This window comes from Podarcis melisellensis (assembly GCF_964234715.1).
Source record: "Podarcis melisellensis genome assembly, chromosome: 6".
Lineage (NCBI taxonomy): Eukaryota > Metazoa > Chordata > Lepidosauria > Squamata > Lacertidae > Podarcis > Podarcis melisellensis.
In genome coordinates this window covers 19898152-19917687 of record NC_138538.1, presented here as the reverse complement: position 1 = coordinate 19917687, position 19536 = coordinate 19898152, and the positions used below count along the sequence as shown (strand labels likewise).

At 42.4% G+C, this 19536-nt stretch overlaps 2 protein-coding genes and 1 long non-coding RNA gene across 7 annotated transcripts in view; 2 read left to right on the top strand and 1 right to left on the bottom strand.

Moving 5' to 3' along the window:
- STAU1 (staufen double-stranded RNA binding protein 1) overlaps positions 1 to 2196 on the top strand; it is a 40147-nt gene extending 37951 nt beyond the window's left edge. For all 4 annotated transcript variants that reach the window (XM_081916841.1, XM_081916842.1, XM_081916839.1 and 1 more), the window contains one exon: positions 1188 to 2196. In XM_081916841.1, the coding sequence (XP_081772967.1) occupies positions 1188 to 1275 (88 nt within the window). In that variant the 3' untranslated portion in view covers positions 1276 to 2196. The remainder of the gene's footprint in view (positions 1 to 1187) is intronic.
- LOC309373050 (retinol dehydrogenase 10-like) lies at positions 24 to 12390 on the bottom strand. 2 transcript variants are annotated; one of them, XR_014169768.1, is made up of 6 exons: positions 11729 to 12390; positions 9056 to 9154; positions 8704 to 8849; positions 6461 to 6592; positions 4911 to 5153; positions 24 to 45 (listed from the first exon to the last, which is right to left on the bottom strand). XR_014169768.1 is itself a non-coding variant. In XM_081917249.1 (5 exons), exons 1-5 carry the CDS (start codon positions 12182 to 12184, stop codon positions 5075 to 5077), a joined length of 912 nt encoding a protein of 303 aa, XP_081773375.1. In that variant the 5' UTR covers positions 12185 to 12390; the 3' UTR covers positions 3674 to 5074. The 2 variants fall into 2 exon arrangements, 1 of the variants encoding a protein (XP_081773375.1); XM_081917249.1 differs by lacking the exon at positions 24 to 45 and having other exon boundaries at positions 3674 to 5153.
- Positions 12391 to 13049: 659 nt separating this feature from the next.
- On the top strand, positions 13050 to 19036 carry LOC309373182. Its single transcript, XR_014169799.1, has 5 exons — positions 13050 to 13064; positions 14311 to 15124; positions 16223 to 16343; positions 17708 to 17778; positions 18901 to 19036. It is a non-coding gene; the product is annotated as an uncharacterized lncRNA (long non-coding RNA).
- The last annotated feature ends 500 nt before the right edge of the window (positions 19037 to 19536 follow it).

Below are 19536 nucleotides of genomic sequence, written 5' to 3'. Positions count from 1 at the left end.
TAGTTTCGGTTTCTTCCAACAACCTTTGAGGTTTTGAATGTGTTGCTGTAAGCTGAACATCATTAACTGTACCCATTCTCAAGGTGTGCTTTGCAGAGTCGTCTTAAATAAATAATAAATAAATATTTTTTAAAAAATTTACCCCCGCCCTCCCCGGCCAGAGCCGGGCTCAGGGTGGCTAACACCAATAAAATTACAATAAAACATAATGGGGGGGACAAACACCCCCCCAAAAAACCTGATTTATTAAAATATGGGTGAAAATACAATTTAAAATGCAGCCTCATTTTAATAAAGGTAAAGGTACCCCTGCCCGTACGGGCCAGTCTTGCCAGACTCTAGGGTTGTGCGCTCATCTCACTCTATAAGCCGGGAGCCAGCGCTGTCCGCAGACACTTCCGGGTCACGTGGCCAGCATGACAAGCTGCATCTGGCGAGCCAGCGCAGCACACGGAACGCCGTTTACCTTCCCGCTGGTAAGCGGTCCCTATTTATCTACTTGCACCCGGAGGTGCTTTCAAACTGCTAGGTTGGCAGGCGCTGGGACCGAATGACAGGAGGGCACCCCGCCGCGGGGATTCGAACCGCCGACCATGCGATCGGCAAGTCCTAGGCGCTGAGGTTTTACCCACAGTGCCACCCGCGTCCCTCATTTTAATAGTAGCCCATAAATCAAAACCATAAGGGGAGGGAAACATAAGGGTCAGACTGAGTCCAAACCAAAGGCCAAGCGGAACATCTCCATCTTGCAGGCCCTGCGGAAAGATGTCAAGTCCCGGAAGGCCCTAGTCTCTGGTGCCAGAGCGTTCCACCTAGTCAGGGCCAGTACTGAAAAGGCCCTGGTCATGGTTGAGACCGATCTAACCATCTTGCGCCTTGGGACCTCCAAAGTGTTGTTATTTGTGGACGTTAAGGTCCTCCGCAGGGCATATCAGGAGAGGCGGTCCCATAGGTACGAGGGTCCTAGTCTTAAGCTAGCGGAGCAGAGTTTTCTTGCCAGCACTAGTTTAATTGCATTACTGGCAGCACATTTAAAGTCAATGGATAAATGCGACTGTGGGAGTTTGCTATTTCAAAGGAAATATGCCTCTTGGCATGAGTTTGAAAGTGCCACAATTCTGGCTGAGAGATCCATAATCCCAAGCGTGGTTCCCTTTTAAAAAAAACCTTTTCCCTTTTTTTTCTAGGTGCGTGAAGCAAGAAATGGAAAACGACCCTCTCCTCAAACCGGCTAGCTCAAACACTTTGGGACAAACACTGGACACCACTGCCTAAAAAAGGCTTGACTGGACCCAAACCTTGAAAGCACCAGAGAAAATCAAATGCTTCCTAATTAATGTAACCTAACTGTTTTAGAGCGCTACAGTTGTCACAATCCACTGTAGTATCTAAATCATAACCGTTGCTTTTCAAACAGTGATAAAATTTTTAGTTTCATTACATTGTTTTGAATGACACTATAAATTTTTCATTTAAAAAGAAGAGAAAAGTTTCTTAATTGTACCTAGAAATATAGCACAGTTTAGAAACTTTTGTTGTCTGATAACACTTACCTATGAACTAACTTGGGAAGATCATATCCATGTATATGTTTGGTCATTTGTTTTTAATGAAATTGTAAAAGAATTTCACTGGAAACAACTGTGTGCCTGCCATTTGATTGAAAACAAAGCTAGCTAGGCAAGTCTAGCCTAATTATTGAACGGTTGAATAAATTACACTTTTTAGGAATTTTAAAACTTCATTTGATCATTTTGATTTCTAGAATATTGGGGGGGTGGGACTTGAATGCAGCAGAAGTTTAAATGGTCTCTAATCTTTGTTTTTTAAAAAAATTGTGTGTGTGTGTCTATATATAAAGGCACACAAACTCAGTACAGTACAGGATATGATCTCAATGTAGTGCATATAAAACTGCAGATTGATTTTCCTTGAGTGCTTTATACTGTTTAATTACATCTCCATGTAGGGCTGAAAAAAAATACCTATGTTTATATATAAACTGTGTTGCTTTTGATGTTGTGTTTATTGCACACAGTGGTGTGTGCAATAAAGTTTTTGCATATGGTCCAGGTAAAGCACGATAGCCTTGCAAGTTAAGTACTGCTTCAGTTCATTGTTTACGCTGGAATTTTTTCTCCCCATGGAATGTAAGTAAAACTTAGTGTTTGTCACCAATAAATGGTAAATACTAAAGTGGTGGGTTTCTTTGTTCCCCTCGATATATATATTTATATATTTGTTTCCTGTGCTAATATGAGCAAAGATGAAGGGCTAAACCTATAAAAGTTGGTCTGAAATCTCTCGACACAAATGGATCCAAAACTGAGTATATTCAGAATAATACTTCATATGGCAATTTCCCTGGCAGTTTCCCTTAGTGCTCAACATACTTTACATACGTGTTCTGGAATCATTCCAACAATCCTGTAAGGTAGACCAGGGTTATTCTCCGTATATAAAGGAATGGGAGGGTGTGTGTTAAGCTCATCCATGGTATTAACAGTTATATTGTGTCTAAATACCAGTATTACCTTCCCGGTCCACTGACTCCAGAATTTGCATGGAACTTTCTTAATGATTTTATTTCATAAGATTTATGTAACACTTGATTAAAAAAAGAGAACCCAAATCTCAAAGCAGTTGTAACAACTGCTAACCCTAAACCTAAACCTAACCCTTCTTTCACAACATTATTTGTATTTTTCACTGTTTCTTCAGCTAAGGTTTAGCTTTCACTTAATGCTGGGAATCCATCTTTTTGTAGCCGGACTCTGATTCACTAAGGCTAAGTTAAAGGTAAAGGTAAAGGTACCCCTGCCCGTACGGGCCAGTCTTGACAGACTCTGGGGTTGTGCGCCCATCTCACTTAAGAGGCCAGGGGCCAGCGCTGTCCGGAGACACTTCCGGGTCACGTGGCCAGCGTAACATCGCTGCTCTGGCGAGCCAGAGCTGCACACGGAAACGCCGTTTACCTTCCCGCTAGTAAGCGGTCCCTATTTATCTACGTGCAACCCGGGGGTGCTTTCGAACTGCTAGGTTGGCAGGCGCTGGGACCGAGCAACGGGAGCGCACCCCGCCGCGGGGATTCGAACCGCCAACCTTTCGATCGGCAAGCCCTAGGCGCTGAGGCTTTTACCCACAGCGCCACCCGCGTCCCTAAGGCTAAGTTAAGTGCTCCTAATTCTAAGTTCCTTCAGGTTATTTTCATGGTATATTCAATCAAAGGTTAGGCTTATTTTTTCCATAGCTATGGGCATTTCCCTTTATCAGCAGGGTGTGCCTAAGTTGAGTGGTGTACAGATAGTATCTTCATATACCCGATTCTACTGAATCTCCTTTTACCTTAATGGGGTCTATACAAAATGCACTGAAATGAGTAGAGAAGGCAGCAGCATTTGGTAGGTTGAATCATCTCAAGGCTATTACAGAATGGCTTTTTGGATACTATTTTTGTTGTTTATGCCATTTCCCCAGAATCTTAATGGTCTTCTACTTGGCAAAAGTGAATTTTTACATTAGTTTAGATAACTTGGGTGTGCTATTTTCTTTTAATGTACTTTGTTCACACAATCCACTTCTTCTGTACAGGTGTGGGTAGGGAAGAAGATAACCTTAATGGCTACATAAGAATACTCTCACTGTTCTTGCACAGTTGGTATATAACCTGGCCAAGTTGTAAATAATATTCTGAGTTTGCATCTCTTCAGTTTCCATACACATAACTGGTTTTCTGACACTTCCCACAGAGCAGCAAAACATCCTTGATGCCACCCATTATGAATGTTTCCCTTACATGTGAACTTTTTTAAAAAATATGTTCAATTAAGCTCCAGTGTTACACTGCAAGCTTTGTAACTCTCTGACCATCTGTGTGCATGTGGTCTGCATCATATCTCTTGCCTGGCCAATACCAAGAGATACCAAATATCTCTTGACTGGCCGATACCTGTTTGTCTTGGGACATGTTCCTATCCTACATCAGGGGAGTGGGACCTGTTAACACTCCAGCTATTCTAGGACTCAACAGCCCCAGCTCACTTGCAAATGATCAGCTTGCTTCATGTCAATTTGTCTCCAATGTCAGAATAGAGTTGCAAGGGACCACGAGGGTCACCTAGTGGTGCAGTGCAGGAATATTGCCCAGTGTGGGCCACAAACATACGATCCTAAGATTAAGAGTCTCATGCTCTACCAGTTGAGCTATCAGAGCGATTACATGTCTTGAATGGTGTTGGTTGTGTTGGAACACAAGATGAAGGGAGAAGCATTGTGGGAAGTTGGAAGAAGAGATAAACAAGGTGGAAAATGCATAACTGTTTTATTCACATAGGCTTAGTTTCTTGAGCAAGGGCAGTAACATCCCACAAACATGTTCTGCCTGACTTGCTAGGAATGTGTAGCTGTTGTTAGAAATCCCTGTCTTCTGCATTAAATTCTACTTCCTAAAATGGCTGTATCCCTATTCCTTTCCATTCTCCTATATAAAACGAACAGCTGGAAAATAGGTGACCCAAAAGTGTTATCATGGGGTTTAATACAATACACAGTAATGCATACTTCAGATCCATTGTTACAGGCTGCCTCCAAGGCCGGCATCATTCAACTCAGATTATATCTCTGCAATGATAGGGAGCTGAAAATGAGGTTTATCAAGTCGGTTTCCTGAAGAAAGATTCTTGTGTATACCTCAGAATATAATGGAAAGTCAAGTGAAACACCCCCAAATAAGAATGGATGAAATATTGCGGAGGAGGGAAATCTCTTATTTTCCGTCAATGCTTAAAATGTTTCTACCTGCTGTATCATTTGATCTTTCTGAACGCTGAATGTTGAAAGAGATTCTCCAGCAATTGTTCGATAGCCAAAGGCATAAATGCTCACAAAGAGAGCCCTTGCATGTACGTTACCTGTGCAAAATCAGAATATTCCAGTGAATCTTGAATGCCAAACTTTGATTTCATCTGTCCTTTTTTGCCTGCATTTAGAATCGGAAATCTTGCTACCGAAGCAGTGATGCAAAAGGACAACACTTTTCATCCTTTTCACCTTCCAGCCACTTAATGGTGGTAGTTTATTTAGCTTTTTGTGGAATACATTTGTCCAGTCCCAGGAATTTTTGAATAAGAACTTGAACATCCCAAGGAAGGAGACTGAGGAAGAGAGAGAAGGAAAAATTGTAGCTTTGTTTAAAAGCATCTCTGAAATATTGGGAGCACAAATAACAAGTCTCATTCCCACCCCTTATTTCAGGGTTGCAGAACCTGTCACTTCCCCAGATATTGCTGGAGACTGACTACAAACTTGCCATGAATTTGTGACATTTTGGTTGGGCATAGTAAAGTTATTGCCCAAGTACGGATTTTGTCGTTCTGTTCTTATGAACCAACGGAGCTATCTTTTCGCTTTTTATGTGTTGTATCCAACTATTTGTCTTTATATCTGCTTTGGCCTCCCACAACATGTTTCTAACATTGCAAAATCAAGCCCTTTGGGGTGCTGCTATGAAATATAGGGTGAGTCTTTTAAAAGAGGCCCTGTGGAACATGTGAACTCTGTATCCACGGGGCCTCTTTTAAAGGACTCACCCTGTACATAGCGTTAAACTACGCTTCTAGTGAGCAGAAAGGATTTACCCAGTTATCACCCAATCCATAAACAGAAACCAAAGTGAGGGGTTAGTGAGTCAGATGTGAAAAGGGACTTTCCTAAACTCAGGCATTTTTCAACATGGAAAGAATTACTACCAACAATAAACGTTTTCCACCAGAGTCTTCTTGTGTCTTAATTAGTAATGTTTCAGTGTGCATCCCCTCCACATGAAAACTCTCCATCTTGGCTCTGGAGAAGAAGGGAGAGGATAGAGGGTGAAGAAAGATTTGTGGTTGGAGGGGGGCTCTTTTCCCATGATTTGGACCCCCTGGGAAACTCAACAAACCTTCCGCACCTGGAACTGGGTGTGGCGTGTGCAGGTGAATAGAACACATATGTGAGCAGCCCTGAGGAAGGACCCATCTATCTGGAGAATGCCCATAAAAAGCAAGTCTAAAATGTGAAACTCAAGTGATAGGATGTCTGCTGCTTCCAGGATCTTGGGAGACTTGTGAATGAACTGAGAGTTTGTTTGGACCTTGGGTGAGAACTCAGGAGATTGAGAGAGACAGTGTGTCAGAAGGAAAATGAACTGATACTGATTTATATATACATATTAGTAACTTTGTTAGTGTAACATTTTTATAGGTTACTGATGCTGGCCTTGGTCTAGCCAAAAGGCTACAGCATGGTCAGTGAGGGCAAGGCAAGTGGGCTATGGCACTGAGGTCTGGCCTGACTCCTTGCTCATGAAACACTGCTTTAGCCTTTATTGGCTGCAGTAAACTCTCAACGCTGTCCAATTAACCCCCACCCCACCCCTATTAAGCAGTCATAGGTCTGCCAGTTCCTGAATACAGTGACTTACTTTTTTAAAATGGCCACAAGGTACAGCATTCTGGGGACGTAGATCACATGCTGATTCTGAACTATTCTGTGCATTGCTGATTTCACAAACTGGTCTGGCCTTAAGGGAGAAAGTAGGGTTTCCAGTTCTTGCCTAGAAAAAGAAAAAAATGCATGTTGAGGGAAAGGAAGCAGTGTCAACTTTCGTGTGGAAAGAGCATTGCTCAGTTCTGCTGCTCAAAACAAATTCCTGGGTGCAGAATTCTTTCTCGATGTGTTTCTTTTGGTCCAGGCTCCAGTTTGTGGATCTCAGGATTTAGGTAAAAAGCAAGGTAGACCCTGCAAGGCTGAAGTCTGTCAACTGGTCTATATAGCTCAGCGATATATGCATTTGCATGTAGAAGGTCCAGTCTGGCATCTCTAGTTCAAGAATCAAGTAGCAAGCAGTAGAAAACGCCACTGTCTGGCCATTAAAGGTCACTTCCAGAGCAGACAACGATATTGAACTAAAAGTTCAACAGTCTTGAGTTGGATATATGGCAGTTTCTTATTTGGGGACCAGATCATTGATATTAATTGTGGGTGGGTGTGGTTCTGTTTTGCTTTGCTCTCTTGTGTAATCTAGCTCTTTCTCGGAAACCAAGCCACGAGGCCCACCCTTAGCTAGAAACCTTTTGATTTTCCATCCTCGCAGATGAACCACTGCCCCTATTAACAATGTTCCAAGTTAACACTTTGCAGCAACCACTTCAGACAGGCTAAAAACATTATTAATTGCAGAAATGCATGAATCGTTGAACCAGAGTGGAGTCGCTGTAACAAAGTCTAAATATGGATCTGCTGGTTCTGTTCTATATAAGGTGAGTTCAAGGTATCGTTACGGCTTGGCGAACCCTGTCATTAATCATGTGAACAATATATTCCCCTGCAAGAATCAAGCAGCTAAGGGATGAGTCAGTAATCCATGGAACAATTCAAATTAAGTAAGTGGACATCTCTCCATTCCTTCTTTCTCTGCCTCAGGCATCACACTGAATATTATGACTCTTTGTTTGGTAAGTCACACAAAAGCCAGAGGTGAACACACACACACACACCTGGAAGACTGCATTCAACCCCCCAGGCCTACTGTTTGCCACTCCTGTTATGGATGAATATATACTAAATTTCAAAAGCTGACGATAGGAGGAGAATTTTGTGCTAAGGGATTTCAGTCTAGGGTAGAGTTCACCTCACTTCATGCCAGAGTTCTGGCCTGGGGAGATAAGAAGCCCCTCCCCTGATGGCATCATGTCCTGATGATGCCCTGCTTGGTTACCAGAGGTGGTATTTTACGTAGGTTAAAGACTGGAACGTCCAAGAATGGAAGCTTACAGCCAGTCTACATTTCCCACTACTCATTGAGAAATGAGTGGCTCTGAATCCATTCTGAACCTTTCATTGTGCTGTTGAAATGAATGGGTGGCCTTTAACTAACCATCCCATCAGTGCCAGGGCTTCCAACTTCTTGGTGTGTGACTCCTGCCGCCTCTGAAAAGGGTTGGGGGAACCCTTACAACAGATTAAGGGGGTGCACCGGGGGGAGAGGGGCAGAATGTTCTGTTGTTCAGCTAAGTTTACTAAGAGTAGGTGCATTCCTTGTACCAGGGATCAAGTTGGTGTGTGTGTGTTTTGAGTAGGAATCTGTGTGAGTGTCAACCAACCAACCATTCATGTTATTTGTACGCCCCCTTTCCTAAGTCAAAACCGTGCTCAAGGTGGCTTGCAACATATATATAAATTAGAAACCTATAAACATAGCAAAAGTAGTCATAAAAAGTGAACAAAAATGGAAACAAGAGGAAGTACCGACGATACAAGAATGGAGAATGAAATTAACGGACTATGCAGAACTGGACAGATTGACTGGGAAAATAAGATATGTTCGAAACCAAAAGTTCATTGAAGATTGGGGAAAGTTTGTAGATTATCTGAAAAATGTATGTGAATTGCAAACAACGCTAATGGGGTTTCAAGAAACACTGTAAAAGTTTGAGATGTATTGTCAAAAAGAAATAGAAAGGGGAGGGAAGACAAATGGCAATACAACCAAGGGAATGCGTACTGAAGAGTAAATATGGATGATTGCCAGAGAAGCGGAAGGAAGTCAAAAAAGATTAATTTGTTAAAACATAGAGAAAAATGTATAATTGTGTTGGAAAACTAATAAAAATATTTATTAAAAAAAGTGAACAAACAAAACATCAAAACTGAGTGCAGCGTTACCTGATTCTACAGCCATGGAACATGCCAGTGTCTGTGAAATATGGACAAACGAGGGTAGTCTTCACACCACTGACTCTTTTGGCTTTCAGCTCATGGCTCAGAGCTTCATGGAATCCAACCACGGCAAACTTGCTAGCGCAGTAACCCTGAGGAAACAAGCAACATTTTCCCGTTTACATGCTTAACTTAGGGGCTCAACCACTGTTTTAGTAAGACCCTGCAATGAGAGAGATGCCCTGCATCATTAGTGATGGTTGGCCTTGGGAACCGATGGATTATAGACATAAATCATGCAAATGTCAAAGTGGTAATTTAGCTTTTGTGAACTTCCGTCAACGTGTCGCTTACCAACCTCCAGACAACCTGTTGCAAAAAGTCCAAATGATCCTGCGACTGTCACAATGTGGCCATGATCTCTCTCAATCATTTGTGGAAGAAAAGCCTTGACTGTCTGCAAAAGGGGATAAGAGACTTTTGATTATACTCATGCTTCCTTTTTGTGTGTTCAGATTTGCAGCTAGTAAGCAGCAGTTGTAATGTTTGAAGGCCTGCTTTGCAAAGGTACCAGCAGAATATAAGAACAAATCTGTTTAGTTTCTTTTATTATAAATATGTAAACACACACACACACACGCACGCGCACACACACACTACAACTGTCCTATTAAATATATCATTGTATACACAAGGGTAATATTTCTTAGTTTTGACTTCTTCTAAGCTTAGCTCTTATTTATACCAACTTTTTTTACATGTATTTCATCAGTATTATTTTTTTTATTTTAGAAATAGAGATCAAAGTAGCTCCATTTTCTTTCTATAAGCAGAAATCTGCTTAGTTTTTTTACTGTTACGGGATACAATGTAGGTAAAATTATTGGTGGCTATTATTATTATTATTATTAGTAGTAGTAGTAGTAGTAGTAATAATAATAATAATATATTTATACCTTGCCCGTCTAGCTGAGTTTCCCCAGCGACTCTGGGCGGCTCCCAACAGAATATTTTAAAAATTCCCTAAATAGGGCTGCCTTCAGATGTCTTCTAAAAGTCAGATAGCTGTTTATTTCAATTGACATCCGATGGGAGGCCCTTCCACAGGGCGGGATGTTTGATGTTTCAGCATGTTTTTGATACAGTATTTTGTTGGGAGCCACCCAGAGTGGCTGGGGAAACCCAGCCAGACCAATGGGGTATAAATAACAAATGATTGTTGTTATTTTATTTTCAAGTGGGTGGAGTTGAACAAACCCAAGCTTAATGCAGACAAGATGCAAACACTCTGGCTTGGAGTGTCTGGAGGTCTCTGTCTATTTTCCAAAGATTTTCTGACTAATCGTTCACCTAGAAAGAGGAGGAGCCACCACAACTTTGCTTTCATCCATGTACTTCCCAATTTCCCCCTTTCTTCTTCCAAGTAAGAAACATTAATGCCTATTCAAAGTTCCTTCAGAAATTTGAGTCTTAATGGCACATGTGACAAGGATAAAAGCGTGTAACAAGATTAGTTTTCATTGCAATCCTCTTAAAATTGCCCTCCATTTGATTGTCTCTCCATCTTTTCAGGCTCTGCAAAGTAGGATTAATGAGAGCCAGGCCATGTTCTGCAAGACGGAACTGATAAGCTGCTTTTCAGAATTAGCTGCTGCAAAGCTACCCATCCACACTGCGTGAGTGAGCTGGGCAAACTTGATTGAATAATTACAAGATATAGCCTTTTGCATAACTCCTTGGTCATATCCACACCATGAATTTAATGTACTCTTCTACCACTTGAACAGTCGTGGCTCACCACCCTGCCAAGAAAAATGGGAACTATAGTTTGTTAAGGGTGCTAACCCCCTCACAGAGTTAAAATTTCCAGCACCTGTAACAAACTGCAGTTCCCAGGTGTGTGTGTTTTGAAGCAAGTCACAACACTTAAAGTGGTATAAGAGTCCTTTAAATGTGTAGTTGGGATACGACCTTTTATGTGCCAAACCGTATGAATGCAGCATTGAGCTTGCCAAGCAAAGATCAGAAATTTTGAGAAGAATTCAACATAGCACTGTGGTGTTCATTCCACCAGCACAAACATTTCACCTTTCCAGATTGTTATAAGATGTACATTTTTTGTTTCTTCAGCTTGTAAACCGCCTTGAGTATTGTAAGATAGAAAGCCAGTATACAATTAAAAATGATGATGATGATGATCCCCCCCAACACCTCACATGTGCTGTTCTGGGGTTTCCCCCGACAACACCCCACAAAAGACAATTTGTGAGGGGCATCAGGATGGAGGGAGGGAGCCCTGTTGCACTAGTGGAAGTCCTTCCATGGGATTTTTCATTGTGCTATCTGTTAAGAAGGCATCAGCCTTCTGCAGGGTTAAACTATTATTACAGATTTTAAAGCTGTTTCTAAGGCCAATGTTTAAATTCGTTTATAATATTTTTAGTCAGTTGTATATTTCTATTCATCGGTGTTATCATATGCTACATTGAATATTGTGGTAGAAATATCAGAAATTTCATACTTGAAACATATAACATCTGATATAACTAATGTATTTTGAGCCACATACTTCATCATTTGCTGAGAAGTATATATCAAGAGTACACCCATCACAAAGTAAGGAAGAGAATGAAATTGCTTAAACTAAAGGTGAAAATAAGAATATTATTACACTGATGTTTCCCAAACTAATTAATCTGGATTCTAATGTACTAACACTGCCATTCCCAGACACCATTAATCAAACATATTAGTAAGGCATGCCAATAATCTATGAACATCTATCACCATTGTCACAGTTGCATTTATGGTCTAATTAGCCAGTGCCATGGATACAGATGGATTGGGAGGAATACTGCCTCAAATAATTGCTAAACTGCTTCTATATGCATCGTCCAAAGGTGCAAAAAGGGGCACCCTCTTCTGCTTCCCATCCCCTGGTATTTTCACAGCTGTCAAGAGCTGCAGGTTCACAACTCAGCCTTCCTCTCATTCAGGAGCCTGATTCCTGTTTCATAGGATACACACTTACCCAAAAGTGAGCATGGCAGTTAGTCCTCATGGTTCTTTCCAGCAGCTCATCAGGACACTGTAAGATGGGCTTTCCAGCTACAATGCCAGCATTGTTGACCAGGACTGTGACATTGCCTACATCCTTTCTCACATACTCGGCAACGCTATAGACTTCTTCCTTCCGGCTCACATCGCAAGTATAAATGTAAGCCTTCGCTCCCAGCTTGCGAACTTCCCTGGCTGCATTTTCATTGCCTTCGGTATCTATATCCCACAAAACAAGTGTTGCTCCTCGTCGGGCAAATTCCAGTGCAAAAAACCTCCCAATGCCAGTTGGGCTGGCTGCACCTGTTATCAGGCAGATTTCATTAGTGACTCTTTTCTCTGCAGGTTTCTTTACCCACCGAAGCAGAGCATGGATGATGTAGCCAAATACTTTAGCTGTAAGTATAAGAAAGTCTACAAGCACAGACATTGTCTTGGATCTCTGGGGAGACGGTAATAAGAATGAAAGCTCTGTAAGGCTAGTGCATTGAGAAGCCTTCGGACAATGCAATCAGACATGCTGTATTTATGGGGAAAGTAAGGTTTAAGAGATTATAGCAACCACTACCACTAAGAAGGTGGAATTTGGACAACAATGAAGGCATTTCGTCAGTAATTCCCAAGTGGCAGACTGGTACATGCTAGCATATAATGAAAGTACTGCTAATAGGCTGTGATGGCAAAGCAATGGATTAAGAAACTAAAGTGGAGGAGACTCTTGAGAGTCCCATGGACTGCAAGAAGATCAAACCTATCCATTCTGAAGGAAATCAGCCCTGAGTGCTCACTGGAAGGACAGATCCTGAAGCTGAGGCTCCAATACTTTGGCCACCTCATGAGAAGAGAAGACTCCCTGGAAAGGACCCTGATGTTGGGAAAGATGGAGGGCACAAGGAGAAGGGGATGACAGAAGACGAGATGGTTGGACAGTGTTCTCGAAGCTACCAACATGAGTTTGACCAAACAAGACAGGAGTTCCTGGCGTGCTCTGGTCCATGGGGTCATAAAGAGTCAGACCTGACTAAACGACTAAACAACAACAAGAAGAAACTAAAGACTCCTATAAGAACAAAACAACAACAACCATGAGTCACTGTTGTGGCCACTCAGTCTCCACTGGAGGGGGACAACTTTGTCTAGTTATTCCATTGAGTATGATCGGATCATTCAGTTGCATCCAGGAGTGGCGGCTGCTGCTGTCCTTTGGGAATGACAGGTGTACAGCAGGAGTCCAACAGTAGGTGGAGCAACAGCCAATGTGAGGCACAGTCAACTAATTATACTTTCGTTCTCATCTTCCTTCCTGCCAAGTTCTACAAGGGCAACACAGGCGAAGGAAGCTGAGGGTCAGTGTCCTATTCTGAATGGGGTTGCCATATTTCAAAAAGTGAAAACGCAGACACAAAAGTTGTGCAAAGGCACAAAAGTTCAGTGCAAAGGCATGGCAGAATTTCCTCTAAAGCTGTGTAGACACTTTTGCCTTTAAATCACATTTTAAACACATTATTTACTTCAAAGAATTCTGGGCACTGAAGTTTACTCCTCACAGCAACCCTTAAAAAGCTATAGCTCATGAGGGGTGAGGAATGTACTCTGAATGTGTTTTAAAGGTATAGCATGTACACAACCTAAACTGTAAACTGCCCTGTGTGATCCTTGGGTGTTGGAAACTGCCTTATATCAAAGACTGTTGGTCCCCTCTGAGTCCAGTAACATCATCTGGAAGTGACCCTTGAAGAGCAGACGGGCATTATCTACTGCTTGCTACTTGATTCTTGAACTGGAGATACTATTGACTGGACCTGGGACCTTCTACATGCAAAAGCATGACTTGCTGAGCTTTATAAATTAGTTAGCAGAATTCAGCCTTGAAGGATCTACCTTGTTTCTTACAACCAGTCCAGAAGGTGGCATTGACTGTTCCAAGAGATCCTACACCCTCTAACTTTGGAACAAAAATATCACGTTTCTATTTATACTTCAACTGTAGCAATCAAGCATGACACAGTATACTAAATAAGCAATAATAATTATAACAATTCTCCATCTCCATTTCTCCGATGAAAATAGGGATGTCCCATTCCATAATGATAATGTTACTATTTATACCCCACACATCTTACTGGGTTGCCCCACCCACTCTGGGCAGCTTCCAACATATATAAAAACATAATAAAACATTTAAACATTTTAAAAAGTCCCTATATAGCATTGCCTTCAGACAGCTCGGGGGTTAGATAACTCCATACCCTCCAACATTTTTCAAATGAAAATGAAAACAGGGAGATCCTGAGGAAAACTGGGACATTCTGGGCTCAAATCAGAAACCAGGATGGCTTCTGTAAATCAGGGACGTCCCTGGAAAAGAGGGACACTTGGATCTATCTATACACCTATATGGCATATTTATATGGGGTGTTTTTAAATCCCTGCCTAGGGCATAGTCTGCCCCTACCATTCTTGACCTATTCACCAGCATCTGGTAAAAAAGCCGGCAGGACTCCCAGCGCATAGAAGCCACACCCCACGGGCTACTAAAGACTACATTTCCCGAAGTGCCTTGAGAAGAGCGTGCGCAGTGAGACGCTATGGGCTATATAAGAGCCCACGGCACGCCTCCTCGTTCTTTTCACATGTGGCTTCCGTGGAGGTAAGATGTCCTTTTGGGGAAGCGGTTGGGTGGTGGGGCTGGAGGATCCTTTGCCATCGGCTCCCTTCCTTGTTTATTACACGATGCGTGCTGGTTCGAGCTGTTCCTCAGAACCCCTTTAACCCCCTTCGCCCTATATTGACCGTTTTATTTTCTCGGTTAGGAAATCCGGGGCGGGGGCGGGTGGGAACGTTGCTTCGCATTCGAAGCTTTGAGTTTTGCAACCGCCGAGGGCTAACTTGTTGCAGAGGGGAAGCTTTCTCGTTGTTTTTCCTCCTTAAGTGGGGTCCCCCCCTTGCCTTTCCTATGGGGCCAGTTCACTTGCATGCTCTTAAAAGCTCGACTTTTAAAAATCTCCCCTCCCCCCGCGTATCTCAAATTGCAGCCATACCGATCGGATCCTAACTGGTGCACATGATGACTTGAAACTTTTTTCCCCATCAGAGCGTCAGTGTTGATCTCTTTGCTGTTATAGCCAGAATTTGTCTGATGCACCAGTGTTTTAACAGCGAGAGGAGAGGGCGGTTGAGATTCTCTTGAGCCCAATTCATGCAGTTTGCAAGAGCAAATCTCTCTCGGTTAATCTGACTGTGGTGGGTGTCTTTCCGTTTAGGGCGACGATGCCGCTAGGCATGTACAGAGCGAACTGCTGCAAAAATCGAGCTGGGCGCAAGGAGGCGATGGAGTCACCTGAAACCCGCACACGATCAGAATACACGTGTGAGTTTACGCCTTCAATCCTATTTTTCATTGAGACACCAGCCACCAATGATGTGTTAAAGGGTTTAAGTTTGTTAATATTCCACATACAAAAGGTTGAAGGCCGCAATCGTCATTTTTCAGGAGTTAAAAGTGTTGAACTCCATGAGACTTGCTTTTGAGTAATTAAACTAGGATTATACTGCCTCTTACTCTAATGTGAACTCAGTAGGTTCTGCTGGCTGCTCTTTTAACAGTTCATTTCTAGATGTTAATATGGTACTAAGGGGTGTATCTTCATGGTACGCACTGTGCTTTGAGTAAACACCTTAAAATTCATAATAAAACTTAATTGAGCACACATGTGAGTGCCTGATCGTTGCCTATTTGTAAAAGAATTTAAAGGAAAGATTGTGATTTTTGTGTAACTATTTTGTACTGAAGTTTTCTGTTACTAGAGTAGCACATGGGTCAAAAGTAGCTTTCGATCAGGAATCAACTCAGTATGTTGGTTTGGCCTCTGAGAACAGGGTGCTGGACTAGGCTGCTTTTTGTAAACCCAAATTTGTGTATCTGCAGAATTAATACGCAGCTTACAATATGTTGGCTGTTGCTGTATTTTTGAACTGCCCACATATTTTTGGCCATTGTGATTTGGTTAGGCAGCTTCATTGTCAAATTCACCAAGTATTCCAGAATTCTGATGTATAGTTGCAATTTGTCTCCCAAACTGCTGCATACGGCAGCTGAATTTAATTCCAGGGATGGCCATGTGGCTGGAAGATACCATTCATTCAGTTGGGGGCAGTGTTCTAACTTCTGTGCAATTTAAGCCTTCCTGTTGATAAAACATAAGATGGTTCAAAGTCCTTAAAACAGTAACTAGAAGTAGCCTTACAGTTTCTTGTGTGTGGCGGCTGTCCCTTCCTTGCTATGGTCTCTAGCTGATGTTTGTGATGACCAACACTTTTTTCCCCATCAGAGCGACAGTGTTGATTTGTTGCTGCTTTAGCCAGATCTTTGTCTGACGACATCAGCATAATCTGCTTTTACAGCAGCCTCCTCCTGGTTCAAAAATAAATAAAATGACAGCTCTTTGGTTTTCTGTATCATTTTTAGGATCGAAGTGAGCCTGAAGTTGTAATCATTGAGGTAGGCCCAAGCAGAAGAGATGGGTGACTTGAAATAAAACCTTGAAAGGAGGATATCTTGCTCTGATACTACACAAGAAGCATGGAAGGTAGGGGCTTTGCATTTTCTTGTTCTGTTTAATTTAGAAAAGTTAACCTGAGTAGGGCATCTTAGGAAGTTGATGTGTGTGTGTGGGGGGGGGGGGGGGGCTTTTGGTTCAAATCCTTCCTTCACTGACATGAATGCACTAGGTGGCTGTAGCACTCTCAATTTCAGATTTCCCCCACCCATCATCTTTATCAGTAATTTCTTAATTCCTACAGCATCTCAGATGGCAAGTCATCAGGCATGCCTAAGCAAGGATGTATACTCTGTATTAAGACACATTCCCCCCCCATAACTCTTAAAGCAACCCTAAAGTTGGCCAGTATTAAAGCCTATTATTATTTATATCCCACTTTTGCCCCAGAACCAGAACTCAAATGAGACTTGCAAAAATGAAAGCAAACACATCACACAGAAAGCTAAAAAGCTGTAAAAGATAATAAATTAAAAAGTAATTAAACTATTAATACAATTAATATGATGTAAAGATGGGAGTTGGGAGGTTAACGACATGTGGAAGTTAAGTGTAGCTGGTATAAATCAAGCAGACGACTGAAAAACAGGACTGGTGGTGAACCTTAGGCTTCAAGTGGGTCTTTGCATAATTGCTTCTCAGTCAGTTTTCTGTACATGGAAAACTTAGAGGGGTGGTGAGGACTAGTCTGGAAGTCTCCCTGAAAGCCTTGTTTTCTGTATGCAGGGACTAAATAGTACAAAGAAGCCCATGATCCTGCAAGGCCACTTCAGGATATCATTCAGCCACAGATTGGTTCTAGTGGGAAGTGAGCATCTGTACAGTGGTACCTTGGGTTACATACGCTTCAGGTTACAGACTCTGCTAACCCAGAAATATTACCTCGGGTTAAGAACTTTGCTTCAGGATGAGAACAGACATTGTGCTCCGGCAGCGCAGCAGCAGCAGGAGGCCCCATTAGCTAAAGTGGTGCTTCAGGTTAAGAACAGTTTCAGGTTAAGAACGGACCCCCGGAACAAATTAAGTACTTAACCCGAGATACCACTGTATTGGATTAAACTGTCAGCCGCACATTCTGAGCAATCTTTGCAGGGTTGTACAAAATAGAACTTGGAAATCCTATTTTAAGTTTAGTTACTCCCCTGAAGTAGGGATAGCACTGCAGGCTCTGGTGCTTCAAGTGAACTCAAAAGACCCATTCATACACAGTTTTATGATCATGTTGACTCGGTCTTATGTGAGCCTGTCCCCACAGGCCTTGAGGCTTATGCACTCCCCTCCCACCTTGTGTGATACCCTGCTGCCCTAAAGCATGCGTTTGTTTGAAAATTCACTGGTGCAATACAAAGCAAAATGTTCCCTTTCTTTACTATGCTCCCTGTTTCTTTTTTCAGACTGCAGGACCGTATGACAGACTGAATGCTTGGGAGGATGGCAAGGGAAATTGTGAAGTCTTCCAAGTGCTGTAAGTTTTGTAAGACCAAAATCCCATTTAGAAGATTGTGGCAGGGCGCTCACATGGCGTGCTATTCAGTGGTACATGATGACTTAATCTTTTTTCCCCATCTTATCGGCAATGCTGATAAAACATGCGTTCTAGCCAGATGGTCTGATCCCACTGATGTCCAAATCTTACATTGCATGCTTTTGTATTGCACTTCGAAGACAGAAGCCTAATGTAAATATTCTGCTATAAATGCACACTGCTTGCTGGATTTTCATGATGGTGGGAGCATGAGGGTTGTGGATAATGAGAAGGTGAAGGCAACTTTCCCAAGACTGCTGACCTCTTGATTCTTTGGTTTATTAGGTAGCTGGTGCAGGAGGGTAGATTTGAGATCTACCTACCTAGGGTAATGTACCTCCCTATTGAATGATTATTGCACTTGTGTGAATAGATGGATAAATGCTTTCCTTGCCTTTGAATAGATGGCCAGTTTTATAAAACAATTCAAATTTCTGCAACAACAGTTTTTTACTCTAAGAGCTAATGTAACAGCCTTTATTTGTTGAGCCCTTTACTATTTTGGCTTCAGGGCAGATTTAAGAGCCCCTGAGAAGGAGATACTATTTATTGTTGTATAGTCGTGTCCGACTCTTCGTGACCCCATGGACCAGAGCACGCCAGGCATTCCTGTCTTCCGCTGCCTCCCGCAGTTTAGTCAAACTCATGTTGGTAGCTTCGAGAACACCGTACAACCATCTCGTCCCCTTCTCCTTGTGCCCTCCATCTTTCCCAACATCAGGGTCTTTTTCAGGGAGTCTTCTCTTCTCATGAGGTGGCCCCAAAGTATTGGAGCCTCAGCTTCATAGCCATCTTCAAATATTTTAAGGGCTGTCATGGAGGAAGAAGCCTGGTTGTTTTGGGGTGCAAAGCAGCTGCTCTTTGTCACGTCAACCAGGAAGCTTTTTTTTTGCTGCTGTTGCAAGCATTTGTTAATAACTAGAATAAAATGATCATGCCCTCAATCGGAAGGAAGACATAAGTTAGTAACACAAGTGGCTTTGTTGGCACATGAGCATGGTAGTTAACTTAATCCTACCTGCAGTCGATGGGTGGCTAAGCCTTCTCTGTTTCTTTCAACAGGCGCAGGGGTTCCTGGTTCCTGCCCAATGGATGGCTTGAAGCAGAACGGCTGAGACTTGAAGGAGAAATCATTTCAGTGTCCCATGAATGTTGCTGTACAATAAATGCATGGTTTTGCACCGTGGCAAATTAAAAAGCAGCTTTGAGTTTTCAGTGGTGGCACGGGGCAATTTTCTCCTCTCCTTCCCCAGGAACATTCCTCGGTTTGCAGGGCTTGTCCTGACGCTGTTTCACCAGGGATTGCCATCATTTAGAGAAGGGGCAGTTGGGGGCAAGGCTGCAGCTGGATGGGAAAGTGCATATTTTAGTGTTCATAACAACCTGGGTTTTATAGCATTTCCTGCTAAAAAGTATGTCAGATGCAAAAGCCTACTGGGGCAGACAGTCTTATAGTTGTATATGTTTGGCGCTACTTGTCCCACAAATACAGGCTTCATTTCACAAGTACACATTTAATTTTGCTGTTCAGGGCCTTATCAGCACTGTTCCCATTCTCTTCATTTAAGTCAGGGATAGGCAAACTTGGCCCTCCAGATGTTTTGGGACTACTATTCCCATCATCCCTGACCACTGGTCCTGTTAGCTAGGGATGGTGGGAGTTGTAGTCCCAAAACATCTGGAAGGCCGAGTTTGCCT